The following is a 17,043-nucleotide window of genomic DNA, read 5'->3' on the forward strand; positions in this document are numbered from 1 at the left end:
TCATCATTCATGAGTAATGGTGTGTATGATCTTAATTTTTTATTGATTGATTAATTCTCTCAATAGTGAAGAAGTGCTCTGGGTGACTAAGGTCTTATGGATGAAACATTCCTAGGAAAGTGACTTATACTGAAAGTACTTTCTGCAGTAAAGAGTGTCAATTTTTCTTTTTATGCTGTAGGAAAAATTCAGCACAATAGATGATGGTCTCCTATGTCTTTGTTTCAGTTGAAAGTTTTCCTGAACTGAGTGAGGATTCTATTTCTACCTTTCTTCTTCTTTTCTTTTTTTTTTTTACATCAGATCCTCAGGATCCTTCTCTCATATGCTTAACTCTTGGTTGTACCACTATTAATATGTATGTTGAAAATTCCTATAAGTAAGTATGTCAGAGTAAGCTGGAAGTCCCAGTTTAACTTCCCATGGGAGAAGGCTACAATCTAGTTAGTCTTCATGAGAGCTCAGGATTATTTTATCCAGTAGCTCAGGATTTTGATATGCAAGGGGTAAATACTCATAGTGGATTGATCAGGGGTCACATTGGTTATCTTTACACATAATAAATACATGTATCAAATTTCATTCATCACAGAAGATTCTCAATAATATTCAAAGAGTGACTGTATGTGAAGCAGCAGTTTGGCTCCAAATACCATTAATCTTCCTGAAAAATAGCAGTGAACTGAGCCATCATCTTTAAACAGGAATTTCTGTTCCAATTCTGTTCATTACATAATCAAATATAAGCCTAAAGACATGTCATATCAGACCATAGTCCTCTCTACATAGAATGACCAATACGCTGTCCTCTGAAGTTTCATATTCACCTGGCTTCTATATGGTCATAGACTTCACAGTGAAGTATTGCAGCTTTGCTATCAATAGAAAGCGTTTTCTGCAATAAAGGAGAAGTAGACATTAGATGTGAACAGAGACTTAGATCAACTGTAGTAGATTATTTCAAATCATGAACACATTTTAGCAAACAGATCTCATATATAGAATTCTATGCTAATTTGATGAATCAAGGGCATCAAGAACTCCCCTCTTCAGTGATCAAGAAAATATCATAGCTCCAGGTCACTGAAATTGTTTTCATCCTTCATGATAAACTCTTCTCTCCAACTAAAGGAAGAATTGTAGGGCCACAGAACATAGGGTCATAGAAAAAGAAGTAAATCTTTGGCTGTTGGTAACCTAGGTGCTGGTAAGTGATACTACTCCACTTCCCACTCTTCAGTCCTAGAGTATTTATCCTGAATAATGGAGTACAATTAACATGTAATACATTCTAGTTAAGAGCATAAACTGCCTTTTTCAAAACTCTACTCTCTAAGTTATAGTCAGTTAGTAGGCCCCATAACCATGTATTTAAATGATGAATCATTTGTCTCTCTATACTGACACCTGTTGCTGAATAACATCATAGACCATCCCATCATTTTAGAAGATTTACTTTTGCATTTACATTTGTCCTATTTGCTGATTTGAGTCAAAGCATAAAAGGTGATTCTTAAAAAAGAATAAATAAATATATCTGGCAAGAAATTGAAAGCCTTACATCGATGCTTTGGGAATGATGGACCCTGGGAGCGAGATTTTTATTAAATAGAATTCATTTCTATGTGAGTGTGGTAATGTAGAGACACAATAAAATGTGTAGCTCACACATAGACAATGTCCCCAGAAGATCATGACATTTATGCTCAACTCTCAAGACCATAGATGATGGATGTGATCTCATAATTGTATGAACAGACAGATGATTTCTAAGTCCTTGTTAAAATTTAACTTTTCAGTCTGATACACAGATCAGGAATTTTCTCTGGGAGTGAATATATCTCTGTCAATAAATCAGTACAAGTCTTTCCTCAAAAGGGATAAAAAGTAGTTTACTCTGAACTTAAATATTGGGCATGGTAGCTTGTGAATACAAAATTAATTTTCTATACAAGCCATGTTTTAAAATAGTTACAGTTGATGATTACTTAATAGTTCTAGATGAGATATTGTAAATTAAAGCACTTTTTAAATACATTGGTTTAAACATGAATTTTTTTTAAAAGTCAATTGGGAAGAGCTCAACTGATTGGCCTTGGGTATTGTGCAAGGACATTTAATATTGTTTCTCCATTTATTTGTTTGTTTATTTGCTTGTTTACTTAGTACCTTGTTTGAAGCTTCACTTTTTCTCTCAGTACCTTTGACAGAGATGCTCTTCCCATTCCCCTATCCCCTTCTGTTATGACAAGGGATAGTGTGGCCCTGGGTACCATCCCAACCTGACACTTCAAGTCACTGCAAGAATAGAAACCTTATCTCCCACTGAGGCTAGACAAGGTAGACTAATTTGTGTAACAGAATCCACAGGGAGGCATCATAATCCTCTACTCCAGTGTTTGGGGGATCTACTTGAAGACCAAGGAGGGGCCTTAGGTAGCCCTTTGATGGTACAGGTTAGTTGACACTTGATCTTCTTGTGGAGTCCCTATCCCTTCTGTGTTCCTTAATCCTTCCAGAAAATCTTCCATTAGTCTTCTCAAGCTAAGTGTAATATTTGGCTGGGGGTTTCTGCATCTGGTTTGGTCAGCTGCTTGATGGAGCCTCTCAGAGGATAGTTATACTAGGTTCCTCTTTGCCAATGTAACTGTATCATTAATAGTGTCAGAATCTCTCAGGGTAAGTATAGATGAGACCCGTAGTAATGAGGGATGTGGAGCCTAAGTGGACACTTCTGTAGCCTTGCAAGACTCACAGAAGAGAGTAAAGATACTAAAATTACAACAAAACCTTCAATCCAAAATTTGTCCTGCCTTTAAGAAGTATAAAAACAAAAATGGAGCATAGACCTGACTAACGACAAATAATAACTTGCCTAACTTGAGACTTATCCCACAGGCAAGAAGACATTTAAACTAGTGTTATGAAAAACTAATTCTAAAGCAGTATTGCTCGTTAGTCATGGAATTTTAGGTTAGACACAGGTTGCCAGGGAATGTCTCATAATAGGGTAAAAGATGATATAAGATGAACTGTTAACTAGACTCTGAACCTAAGTCATTCTAATTCCCTCACAATCATTGAAATCAGTTTTGCAGGATTCAAAGGAAAAGGGAAGCTTATCCCTAGCAGCTTCATTTGCCTCCCAACCCCTTCCTCCAAGACACTATGGAGGCCACATCTGCAGCCACACCTCTTGTTCCAGACAAGTGTTTTAATCCTAGATTCAGAATTGGAAGTTTAGAAAGTGTACCTTCTGGTTGATGATGAATGTAGTAGAGTAAAAAGTTGAATTAGTTAAAATATGACATCATGTCTGATCATGAGTCTTATGTCCTATGGAGAAGAGTAGATTTGAGAACACAGGTATCTGAGCTGGCTTCGTTTACCTCCATCATGGTTCCATTGATCCTCAAACCCTGTGGAAAGCAAGTAATCATATCAAGTCTTTTGCCTGAGTCTAAATGGAACAGAATCACCAGTTCCTATGAACCTCCTCACCCTTGTGTTTCTATCACTGAGGCAAAAATTTCTTCTTCCCAACAGTTGAATATTTTTTTCTATAAGACTTCATCCCAAAATTGTTAAAGAAGTTCCCCCTCAAAAAAAACCCAAACTCTATGAAGTTATCACATATTACTAAAGATAATAAATATAAATGATATTGCTGAGAATTCAAGAAATGGAGAACCTGAGAAAGACAAGACTAGAAGCCACATATGTCTGCACCTGCTCCTTAAGTGTATGCACTCATGGTCTGTTGGTGGTGCTCTGGGTTTGTGAGTAGATTTTAATGTGATCACTGTAGACAGCATATGTAATTCCATTGTGTCTATGCAGTATATATCAAAGACAGTCTTTAATTCTGTAGCTATTTTTAACAACACAACCACAAATAGCAGAGATGCCTAAAGGATGATGTGCCCTTCCAACTATGAAGTGTTCCTTTTTGTTCCCATATATAATGGTCCATGCTATATTTCTTAATAATGTGGCTCTGAAACAAACAAGAACCCTACACATGGATGACCATTAGTGCTATAAAGACCTGAACTTTTCTAATTCAATATCAACCAGGCAGCCCCAAATTAATAAGTTACCTGGTTGAAATTTCACATGTAGGAATAAACAGCTTTGCATGTATTTTGAATAGGAAGGTGGTTTTCACAGAAGTCATTATTTAACAACAAGACTTACACTCTACTCAGAATAAAGTCAAAGTGATTTACTGTAAGCAATTATTTTTATTTTACACTAAGAAGCAACAGCAATTGGGAACTGAAAGACAAAAGCCTATAGGACAAAGTACATTCTGGACAAAGTCCAAGTAGACTGCAGTAAAGAATAATTATATACATAATGCTAAGAGAGAATTAAACACTGTTCCCTAAACCTCACAGTACAAGACAATGTGCCCTTCCTAAATCTCCTTGACATTTATGGTCAACTGCAGTCCAGAAATTGAAGAACAAATGCTGTCCAATTTCCAAGGGAAAAAATTAACATTCTTACCTCCAGAATAGTCATTTATACTTGATTTTTCTCAGAAAAGAACAACTATAAAGAAGAGCAGAAGAATCCTAGAAAACTCAAACTGAGTATATACCACTAGACTTCCCCAAGCCGATGTCAGAGACACTGCTGAACAATAAGTAATAACCCTGTTAATATCTGAACCCTACACTTAGACCACAAGTCAGAGTGTGTATTTGATATTTGAAAAAAGGCTAACTTGAGAATGGATGATTGAAATTGTTGAGTAAGAAAATATATGTAAAAAAGGACAGTTGATTCTGATCTGAGCCTGATGCGAACAGTCCTTAGAGAGAAAATGGAAATGTGAATCCTGTTTGCTATTATATGACATTAACTCTGGCCACACCTCCCTCTTGGCATTCTCTGAATCCAAAACACTGTCCTACCAGAGAATCCTTTGGGACTACGTAAGGGTATCCTGGGTCATGTTTGAGCAGGAGCCTCGAACCCTGAGACTCTGCAGACTCTGTGTGTGATTCTGCATGAGAACTGGCAGGAGTTTGGAGCCCCCAGAATCCAGGATCCTGAAAAGCAGTCAGGGTCTTCATAGAATTACATAGGCCAGGCTATAGGCCTTGGGCCCTAGGGATTTACATACTAATGAAGGCCAGAGGGCAGAGCAAATTAAACATGCCTCCCCCAGATCCTCCCCCAATCTTCCCCCTTTTTCCCTCCCTATATAGCTCAGGACTTCCCTGAGTTTAGGGAGGTACGCCTAGATCCATCTACCATATGCCATGACAATAAACCTTTTTGGAACCAAGGACTTCCTCGTGTTATCGGGGCCTGTAGTCGCCAAGGGCTCCAGGCCGCTGGAACCATAGGATTCCTCCCGAAATTTGGACCTGCCACAGCATGGAAGCCCCTCCGGGGCCCCCATGCTGTGTCAGCCTCTAAAATTTTCACCACAGAATCCCACTTAGGTTATGTTCTGAGTCTCATAATGGTAAGATCTACATCAGTTTCATAAGCTTCTTTGGCATCTTATGCCCCAGAACAGTAATTTCTACACTCATCAGTAAATTTAGTCATTTTATTTTTTATAGGTGGGACAGGGAGGGGAAAGGGGGAACATGATTAGGTTTGGGGGAGCAGATAGGACAGAAGCATGGATGGCCAGCAAAATGAATGGAAGTATGCACTTCAGGAGGTGGGAACTGGAGGAACCCTCTAGAATGTACCAGAGACATGGGAGGTGAGACACTCTGGGAACAGTATATACCAGCAGTTCCAAGGTGCCCGAAACATATAGCAGAAGGACCTTAAATAAAATGCCCAAGAGTTGGGAGAAGGAACTTGTAAACTCCACTTCCATTAGAAAGTGGAGGGATGGAGTTGCCATCCCACAGTCAGAAACACTGACCCAGAATTGTTACTGTCTAAAAGAACTTTAGGGATAAAAATGGAGTTGAGACTGTGGGAAATGAGGTCCAGTGACCAACACAATTTCTAATCCATCTCAAGGGGAGTCTCCAAGCCCTATTACTGTTGCTATTGTGTGCTTATAGACAAGAGCCTAGTGTCAAAGTCCTCCAAGAGGTCAAACAAGCAGCTGACTGAGACAGATGTAGATACTGACATCTAAACATTAAGCTGAAGCTGGGGAGCATTGGGTTTGAATTAAGGAAAGGCTAGAAAGGTGAGGAGGAGAGTGGCTCCATAAGAAGACCAGCAGGGTCAACTAACCTGGCCTCCTGAGATCTCACAGAAACTGACCCAACTATAAGGCAGCATATACCAGCTCTTCCCAGTTGCCCAAAATACCCAGCAGAAGACTGCCTGGTCTGGCCTTAATGGAAGAATATGTGCCTAACCTCTAGATACATGAGGCCTCAAGGATTGAGAAAATCCTCTTTGAAAAAATTAAGGAAGTCGGAATTTGATTAGGAATTGTGAGAGGTTTTAATGGGAGGGGGAAGTTTGACTGGACTTTAAAAATATAAATTTTAAAAAGAGTGATTGTTAAAATCATGTTAACATGCACAAAATATTTTCTATATTATCGATGACTTTGTTTACATGATTTCTCTTTCTTGTATTGGTACAATAGTCTTTGGTCATCCATTCTTCCTAGGGAAATGCAAGTGTTACAAGACCACATGTGGCAGTCTCCATTAGTCACAAAACATTAAGTAGCATGATTCTGTATTAGGAACAAAATAGAAATCTGTAAGGGTTTAGGACAAGCTCAAAGACCTCTGAAGACTGATTGTCAGCTACAACCTATAATTTCAACTAAGTCACAATTTGTTTACACTTTGGTGAACATTTTGGTGTAGTTTAAATTAATCTAATTTCCTGATCCACCTTACTTCTCCCCACACTTGATCCTGCCCCCAGTTTCCTTCTTCCTCCTCTCCTCCTCTGAGGTCCCTCCCTTCTTATACCTGGAATGAGTATTTTGTTCCCCCTTCTAGTAGGACTAAACCACCCACACTTTGGTCTTCCATCTTCCTGAGCTTCATATCATCTGTGAGTTATATTTTTCAGTATTTCCAGCTTGATGCCTAATATCCATTCATCGATGAATACATACCTGTGTCTTCTTTTATGACTGGGTTACCTCAGTCAGCATGATATTTTCTAGTTCCATCCATTTGCCTAGCATTTGAGGAAGTTATTATTTTTAATAGCTGAGTAGCTCACCAATATGTACATGTACCACATTTTCTATATCCATTCCTCTGTTGAGGGACAGCTGGGCTGTTTCCAGCCTATGGATATTATAAATAAGGTGGCTATGAACATAGTGGAGCATGTATCTGTTCTTTATGTTGAAGCATCTTTTGGGTATATGCCCAGAAGTGGGATAGGTGGGATAGCTGGGTCCTCCTGTAATACTTTGTCCAACTTTCTGAGCAACAGCCAGACAAATTTTTAGAGTGGTTGTACCAGGTTACAATCCTACCAGCAATGGATGAATCTTCCTCTTCTTCCACATCCTCACCAGCATCTGCTGTCACTTGAAATTTTGATTTTAACTATTCTGACTGGCTTGAGGTAGAATCTCTTGATCTTTGTGATTTGTATTCCTTGATAACTAAGGATGTTGAACATTTCTTTAGTTACTTGTTGATGATTTGAGATTCCTCAGTTGAGAATTCTTTGTTTAGCTCTGTACCCAACTTTTTAAAAGGGTTATTTTGTTCTCTCGAGTCTAACTTCTTGAGTTATTTAGATATATTGGATATTAGCTATCTATCGGATGTAGCCTTGTTAAAGACTTTTTCCCAATCTGTAGGTTGCTTGTTTGTCCTGTTGAAAGTGTCCTTTGTCTTTAGTAGTGGGTGATGGGGAACTGGGGGTAGCCACCAGAATGTCCCAGTTGCCAGGAAAGCAAGAAGCTTCCAGGATCCAACTTGGTTGACATTAGCTGAAATTTCCAACAAAGGGGAGAGAGAACCTACAGAGACCATATCCAGAGGATAGGTACAGCCCCTGGTAGAGGGATGGGGCCATGTACCCATCTCAAAAACATTAACCCAGAATTATTCCTGTCTTAAAGAAATGCAGGAACAAAGAGTGGAACAGAGACTGAAAGAAAAGCCATGTAGAGAATGCCATACATAGGGATCCATCCTAGCCTCAGACACTAAACCCAGACACTGTTGCTGATGCCAAGACATACTTGTTGATGGGAACCTGGTAGAGCTGTTCCCTCTGGCTCTGCCAGAGCCTGACCTCTACAATACAGATGTAGATGTTGGCAGCCAACCACCAAACTGAGCACAGGGACACCAGTAGAGTAGTTAGAGGAGGACTGAAGAAGCTGAACAGTTTTGCAACGACATAGGAAAATCAACAATATTAACCAACTGACCCCTCTCCTCCAAGAGCTCCCAGGGACTAAATGAAAATGTACATATGGAAGGAGCCATGTCTGCAGCTGTGTTTGTAGCAAACAATTGTCTTATCTGGCATCAATGGGAGAAGAGGCCCTTTGTCCCGTGGAGCCTCAATACCTCAGCTTAGAAAAATGCTATGGTGGTGCAGTGGGAGTGGAAAGGTGGGGAGCATCCTCATAGAAGCAAGGGAGAAGGGGAATAGGAGGCAGGATTTGTGGAGCAGAACCTGAAAGAGAGATAATATTTGAAATGTAAATAAAACAAGCAAAAAAAATAATTTAAACATGTTTCAGTATAAGTCTGGGTGAATGGCTATCAAGATACATACTCAATGTTTACCAACAAAAAAGTGAAATCATCTTTAGCAGAAAATTTTCCTGTTTGGAAATAAGTTCTATCAGATAACTGTTATGCTATCTCACATATAGAGAAAGTAGAATCTATGATAGCGTTTCCTCAAATTACACTCCAGTCACATGGTGGGGGCATGAAATAGAATATTTCTGTGTTAATATCTCATCATTTTTCTACAAAAAAATAAAACACAATAGAGAAACAATTGACAAAGAGTTTATGAGTCTGGGTTTTGTAAAATTTCAAAACAGGAATAGAGTTTTTAGAAGGCAAATATTAAACTTGTAACTTGGACTAAAAAATACATAATTAACTACATCAAGAAGATATTTTACAGTTTAATAAACTCAACTGGATATGAAATCTTGAAAGATATTCATAATCATTAAGATTACAAATGGAAATGTACAGTTAATATGAATGAAACCCTGGCTGAATCCTGAAAACTGGCAACCTGACAACAGTGTCTGATCTGCAAGATTTAAAAATTCAGATTCAAGACTGAAAATTAGATTTTTCTGCTGTAGGGCTCTCTTTTTACATCTAAACTTTTTTTTTCTTGAAACTGCATTATTATTTATCAATTGTTAATTACTGCAAATACGGTTTTTGTTTTTTACTTTTTATTAATCAATCATTTATTAATCATTTACATCTTAAATGATTTCACACATTCTGGCTACCCCTACACAACCCCCCACCCCTCATCTGCCCTCTGTCCCACCCCTTTGCCTCTATGAGGTAGTCTCCCAGTCACCCACCCTATCCTGCCCAACTGCTCCAGCATCCCACTACACTAGGACCAAAGGCCTTCCCTCCCACTAATATTAGACAAGGCTATCCTCTGCTACATATGCATCTGGAGCCATGTATAGCCTCCCTGTACATTCCTGAATTGGTGGTCTAGTTCCTGAGAACACCATGTGATCTGACCAGCCAATGTTGCTCTTTCTTTAACTGTGAAATACCAGCGAGAACCTGCAAATATTCGCTTCCTGGGACATGTGTGTCATTTATTTGCAAACACTTATATTTGTTGTGAAGCAAGTAAAAAGAACTAACCCAGGAAGGATTGTCTGTGGACATCGGTTGCCTATAGTAGCTGCTTGTAGGGTGATATTTCACACCACAGCTGTGCTCACTGTCTTCTTAAGCTCTGTTATAAGCCTCTTGAAACCTGGATTTTTCATCATTTCTGAAAGCATGATAGAGTTTGATGTTACTCTTTCTCATATACAATTTTCAGAATTGATTGTTAACAGTTTAGTAAATGTATATTGATGTTTGTCACATTAACAGCATTAATATACAAATTTAAAGATGCAATGAAATGGTCTGCCTCCCTTTCATAAAGCTGGTCTGTCATAACACCGTTGAGAACATTCTGTGGCTGATCATATATCAAATTTTTATCTAACATCGGTAGTTTCTTAATTGTAGTCAAAAATAAAGAGAGAAGGTATTTCTCTGTTTTTCTCTGGGACCAGCTTAACCACCTTCAACTCATGTTTTCTGACACCCTCAGGATGTGGTTTTCACACTGTGTCTTGCACAGAAATATGTAGCCGTGTCCTCAGTTTTGAGGTTGCTGATCTGCATATATGCAGTGCTGACAGAGGTTTCCAAAGAGAAGGCAAATCGTTCTTTGAAGTCATCAGCATATGTTGGCTCTCCAGTGTAGGTGTTGATCCATCCCATCCACTTCAAGCCCTTTCCTGGAGCCTGTTTAACCCAGTGCATTGGATAATCTGTGAAGGTATAGCCAGAAGCCTTGCAGGAGACCTTCACTGTATCTCCAGGCGGTTTCAGGTCAGGTCCAGATTGTACCAACTGGATCTGTGCTTGGCCACCTGCAGAGAGAACACAGGGAGTTGAGGATTCATGGAACTGACTCAGTTCCCATTGAAGCATTTGTTTCTGATGTCTTACTTTGGGTTGCTGCCATCAGGAATAGCAAGTTCCAAACCCAGTCCATGATGTCTCAGACCCTGACTCAGTGCTTCTTTGAAACTAACTGGGCACTCCAATGCTGGTATGTGAGGTGAGCCTCAGATTTCTACTCTAAATTCTTCTAATGATTTGCATATGACTGGTTTCCCTAAGTCATAATGAGCAAAACCGGATACACAATCAGATATATAAGGATCCCTGAACTTAGGTAGCAGGGCCTATGCATTAAATCCTGTAATTCAGGTGGGTTCTTACCCTGAAGTTCTCAATCATGCACCTCAGAATTTCACTGCTTAATCCCAAGCCGTATATATATATAACACAGTAACAGTGGCCTATGGCAACCACACATTAGGTAACTATCCTGCTTGATGCTCAGACTCAGTGATTTCATCCTTTCCAGTAAATACTACACTCTGCATACTGAGACTTTTGTACCTGTTCTTTCTTCCCTACAGAGTCTAAACAGATTCTGTTCCTGAATTTTTATGGTCCTCTGTACTCCTGTACCAGTGCCTGAACTTTCCTGATGAAATTTGTAGTGCTAAAATATATTTCTTTTTAAAAATTATGAAATGTGTGATTTCAGTTTAAGTTAATCATGTAGGAAACGTTAAAACTTTGAAAAAGTACAATGGGGTAAGTGAAGAGTTTTCATGGAAGTAAACTACTTATATTAATATAAAACAAAAATCATTATAGTAAAAATGGGTAAGCAGATGTTATAAAAATAGTTTAAAGATATCATGAGATGGATCAATGGCTAAGCATATATACTGCCTTTCTTAGGACCTTAGCTTTATTTATTAGACTAAAACTAGGTAGCACAACTACATATAACACCCACTCCTGGATAGCCATCCCCTGCAATAATCTTAGGCATTGCACTCATGTGAAAATACCTACACAATGACTCAGAAACATAATTAAAATAATAATTATCTGAAAAGAAAGTATACCTTAATAGTAGATCAACATATGTGAAAAAAATCATACACTAATATGAAAATTCTTATTGGCTTCATGCAGTTTTGTAACTGACAACCTTGATGCTCTAGCATGAAACTCCAGCACAGATCTGTGTATTTAGTAATCTCATGAAAAACCTTTTTCTCATTTTAAGATTAATTCTGCTCTTTTATGCTCCAATCTTAATGAGACTATGCATCATTTGAGGAATCTAATTCTGCTTACTTTCCATATTTAATACTTTTCCATCAGTGCTCATGATAAGACACAAAAAGCAACAGTACAGTGTGAAAGTAACATACTATGATCAGAAGAAGGATTAAGGACAGGACTGATATTAAAAGAATCTTGTATTTGACTTAAAGTGGTACAGTGATGTTTAATGTGGACTGTAATCTGTACTGATTGTGTGGATTAAGGATAGACAATTACTATAGGCGGCAGAACAAAAATTCTGGGAATGAGAGAGGCAATTGATGAAATAAGTACAACTGTTCTGTGCATTCAGACCAGACATTTGACTACACTGTTCATGTTCTGATAACACACAGGCTGTATGACAAAGGAAGTCAACAATCGCTGGTTACATTGGCAGTTTGTTCTGCATACTGGTATGGAAGAGGAAAGCTAGCCTGATAGAAAGTGCTTTCTGGCCTTCTATGCACCTGCTGAATGATATAAATGAAACTATGGAAATTTAGCATCCCCTGCTGTATGAATGAGAACCTGAATTATGTGAAGGCTCCCTCCATTATTGTCAAAGAACCATGATTGAATCGTGTACATTCTTTATCAGCCAAAAAGTCTCTGTCTTAAAGCCTCAACATTGATTTGGACTTGGGGAAGATGAAGTTGCAGAATTCATAATTTTCTAATTTTTTTTGATCATGCAACAAAATATGTCTTCATGATTTTTTCTGCCATTGATACTTGGATGCCACAACCATAGGTGGCTTCTCGGGACAAACAAAATAGGAGACCTACTGGATATATTTAGATGTAGCCTTTGCCAGATACTGTTGCTGTGGGGCAGGTCTGGCTTTTTGGCTGATACCCACATTTCAGTGACTATTTACCATTCACTATCTTTGGTGTTTGGGTTCTATCACTCAGGATGTATTTTCTAGTTCCATTCATTTGCCAGATAATTCATGATGTTCTTATTTTTAATAGCTGAATAGTACTCCACAGTGTAAAGGAAATACATTTTCTCTGCCCATTCTTCAACTGAGGGACATTAAAGTTGTTTCCAGTTTCTGGCTACTATGAATAAGGCTGCTAAGAACATAGTAGAATATGTGTATTTTTAATATTGTGGAGTGGTATAGCTGTGTTCAGGTAGAACTATTTCCAATTTTCTGATGAAACACAAGGTTGAAGACAAGAGTTTGAAATACCACCAGGTATGGAAGAGTGTTCACCATTTTCCACAGCCTTTCTGTAATGTGATGTCTCTGGAATTTTTGATCTTAGCCATAATGATTCATGTAAAGTAGAATCTGAAGGTTGATTTGATTTGCATTTCACTGATGACTAAGGGACATAAAACATTTCTTTAAGTGCTTCTTGGCCATTACAGTTTCCTTTGTTGAGAATTATCTGTTTAGGTCTGTATCCCATAAATGTTACCTTATTGCTATGTTTCTTTAGCAAAACTGTAGTAGGCACTTTTTGCATATGTTACTAAGCTATCTATAATTAAACACTTGAATAACTGAGAATTTTTGAAAATGGATTCAGTCTTATCAAATCAGCCTCAAATATAGTCATAGATTGGTTTTATACTCAAAAAAGGTAGTTGCATATTAACAAAGCAAAAAATGTAAACAGCAGCACAGAGAAAAACATTTTGAACTTCTATGATGTTAACCATAAAAGAAATATAGTTTTTAATTATATTCTAAAGACTATCATTAAAATCTCAGATAAAATCCCACAGGCCATCATCAGTGAAACTTCTGTTTTTCAGTTCGAGATGGGGACTATCTCGGGGATTCATATCAGAGAAATAGTTAAGAAAAAAGTGACTCTGGGATTCTCAACTACAGTTGTTAAATGCAAACCTTATACCTACAATTCACAGAAAATTCTGGAAGAGGTCACATAAAGTTCACAAGATCTAGAGAACCAGGATACTATGTGATTGTGTCTTCAGCTTAGGATAGAGATGCTAAATACATGGAATTTCATATTGTACCTTGTGTTGTTTGAATATGTTTGCACCAAGAAGTACCAATATAGGGAAGTAATGCCATGTTAGAGAAGGTATGCTCTCATGGGAGGAAGTGTGTCATTGTGAGGGTAGGCAACGAGACCCTTTTTGGAGATCAAGTTTTTTTCCTAGTAGCCTTCAGATGAAGATGTAGAACTCTCAGCTCCTCCTGAAGCATGTCTGCCTGTATGATGCCAGATGCCCACCTTGATGATAATGGACTTTACCTCTGAGCCTATAAGCCAGCCTCAATTACCTGTTTTCCTTATATAGGTTGCCTTGGCCATGGTGTATTTTCATAGCAACGGAAACCTAACTAAGGCAGAAGTAGATATCACAGACTGGGTATTTCTGTGATAGGTCTGTGTTGGGAGCCGCCACGAGAGCTGACAAAGTCCGCCATCGCTAGGTGGCGCTGTCGCCCGTAATTCTTCCTAGTACCAAGTAAACTGCACATGTGCCATGGTAAGCCCGCCAAAACTAAGCCCATCCCACGGCGTTTGGCGCGCTACGAGTAAGCAGCCAATCAGGGGGTGAATACCCCGCTCTGGGGTATATAGGCAGTGCTTTCCCACGCCTTCTCGTCTTCTTCTTCCACCATCTTGGTTTTGGGGAAATAAACGTGTTCATACGGAAGGATTCTGGCGTGTGTGTGATGTGTGTGTGTGCGCGCGTGTGTGTATGTTTTTTGCCGGCGAGACCACTACACGCGCGCCCCGCACAGGTCTGGCTATGCTTTTGTTTGGAAGAATGTGGATTTAGGGTTTTGGATTTGGAAAGTAGCGGAATGTTTTATGTATGGCATAATGGGATAACCTAGGAAGAATATAGAAGACTTTATTGCTGAGAATGACTTGAACTGTGCAAACCTGGGCCATGTGACTTCCATGGAGAAGAATTTCAGTATGTGACTTAGAGACTGTTTTCTGGTATTTTGGTCAAAAATGTGGCTTTTGTTCTCCTCATCTTAAGAGTCTTCCTGAGACAAAGGTAAAGAGATTCATTTTAATTGTATCAATACAGGAAGTCTCAAAAGATCCTACCAGAGACTGTATTTTCTGATTCAGGCTTGCGATGAGTGTTTTAATAAAAAGGAGCAAGCTACGGAGAGAAAAATATAAAATGCATGGTTCAAGTAATAGAGGGACTCCAGGAAGTGATATGGAGATTGGTATCATGAATCCTATGTTCAGGGAGATAAATAGATTAAGGGAATAGTAACATCGGGACAATATCCATCTAAGCTAAACATAGGCCCAAGAATAGTGGTACATATCTTTAATACCAGGAGACAAAGACAACAGGTCTCTGAGGTTAAGACCAGCTTGGTTTAGAGCAGGTTGCAAGTTGAGAAAATCTTAACCTCAGTCAGTGTGTTACAAGCCTTTGATCCCAGGTTCCTGTAGTCAGAGGATTTGGACCTCTGATTTCTAGGTAAATCTACAGAACAAGTACCAGAACAGCCAAACTTGGGCAGTGAAGGAGATGAAAAGCAGGGAGTTGGTGATAATGCAGGAGAAGAAGTGGGCCATGTTCCAGCTCCAGAAAGCAGCAGAACTCAGCAACTTCAGCCATTTTGCCTTGGTTTTAGAGTCAAAAATAGTAGAGACTACAGAGTTAAATGTTTCTTGTTAGTTGGAGCTAAGAAATTAGCTATTGTTAAGAGACCAACATCATTGAGGTGAAATCTGGAAATTGTTTTCTGATCTTTGATGGCAGAAATAATCTATGTTCCATAGTTGCCCAAGGTTATACCTCCTGCTGCAGCAGGACTTGGTAATGTGTAAGAATTACCCAGCTAGTACTTGCTTTGAAGTTATGAAGTGGTAAATGAAAGCAGGTAGGGTTGGCACTGTGAAAGGCAAGGGATGGCTATTGTTGAAGGTTTAGCCTCAGCTACAGATGACAGACCATGAATTAAAGAAACATGCAAAGAAGCTCAGGCTTGAAAGTATGAAAAGGGCCTGTGAGAGGCTAATGTTTAAGCCTAGTTTCAGTGGACAAACGCAGTGTATTGGTGATGCCAGTACTGTGGGATGGTTATTAAGAATAGCAGTAACAGTGAATTTTAGTCAACCAGCGCCTAGAATGCTACAGAAGGCAGAGCTTCAGTTTCTTCAAGTTTAAGCTCCCTTATGACTTATTCAAATGCAAGTATACTGCTCTAAACTCAGGGACATAAGCATAACTATAACTGGGCTCAATATATATACAACATACACACAAAAATATAGACACATGTAAAAATTACAATTAATGGTAAGGAAATCATGCATTTGAGAGTAAGTGAAAGATATATATGAGAGAAATCTGTGTGGGGAAAATGATGTGTACACTATTTATTTGAGAAATTCTCAAAAGAACATTTAAATTTCAATTTTTATAAATAACCAAGGAAATTTCATATTAGATCCAATGCCATGCTGAGTTATCTGTTCTCATTCCTATCAAAGAATAAAAATACCTTGGAATCCAAGGCTTCCATCCTCTGCCAGAGCTTCAGGGTAAGGGCTAGACAGATTTTTATTAGCACAGGGACATTTTGATTGCATTTCCTACTACCATATAATCAGAGATCTGATTTGAAAGCATTAAGCACAAGAATGCCTAGAACAGTAGAGAGAAGTAATACTGAAGATCTTTGAAAGAATGCAATACTTACTTGTTATTTAGTTACACATTTGTGACACACAAAAAAATTTGATTTTATGAGGTTTTTTACCACAGACAACCCTCTCTACCTTGATGTCCCTCAACAGAATAATGAATGGAATGGAAAACTACTCAGTTATTAAAAGCAAAGACATCATCAATTTTGAAGGCAAATGGCTAGAACATGGGAATTTCATTCCAAGTGAGGTAACCCTTTCCGAGAAAGACATGCATGGTATATACTGAGATAAGTGGATATTTGCTATAAAATACAAGTACCATGTCATACTCCATATATACAAAGAAGGTAAACAATAAGAAAAACACTATGTATGATGATTGAATGTCATTTAGAAAGTAGAATAAAATAGTCATAAGAATCAGAGGGAGGGAGGGAACTGGGAGGGGGTTGGAATAAGAAATTAGGGATTCAAGGTAAGGTGTTGGGAAGGACAGAAGAGATGACCAGAAGACCATGAGAATGAATGGAAATCTGCAACTGACAGTGGTTAGGAAGAGGGGTGC

General features: G+C 38.5%; 1 gene segment (V, D, J or C); it reads right to left on the minus strand.

Moving 5' to 3' along the window:
- Positions 1–10,256: 10,256 nt before the first annotated feature.
- LOC114635664 lies at positions 10,257–10,761 on the minus strand. The segment is given in 2 exon segments: positions 10,257–10,585; positions 10,665–10,761. Coding segments are annotated over 2 exon segments (375 nt in total).
- Positions 10,762–17,043: the final 6,282 nt, after the last annotated feature.

The sequence above is a fragment of the Grammomys surdaster genome, unplaced genomic scaffold (assembly GCF_004785775.1).
Source record: "Grammomys surdaster isolate TR1022 unplaced genomic scaffold, NIH_TR_1.0 115375, whole genome shotgun sequence".
In the NCBI taxonomy this organism is placed as follows: Eukaryota; Metazoa; Chordata; class Mammalia; order Rodentia; family Muridae; genus Grammomys; species Grammomys surdaster.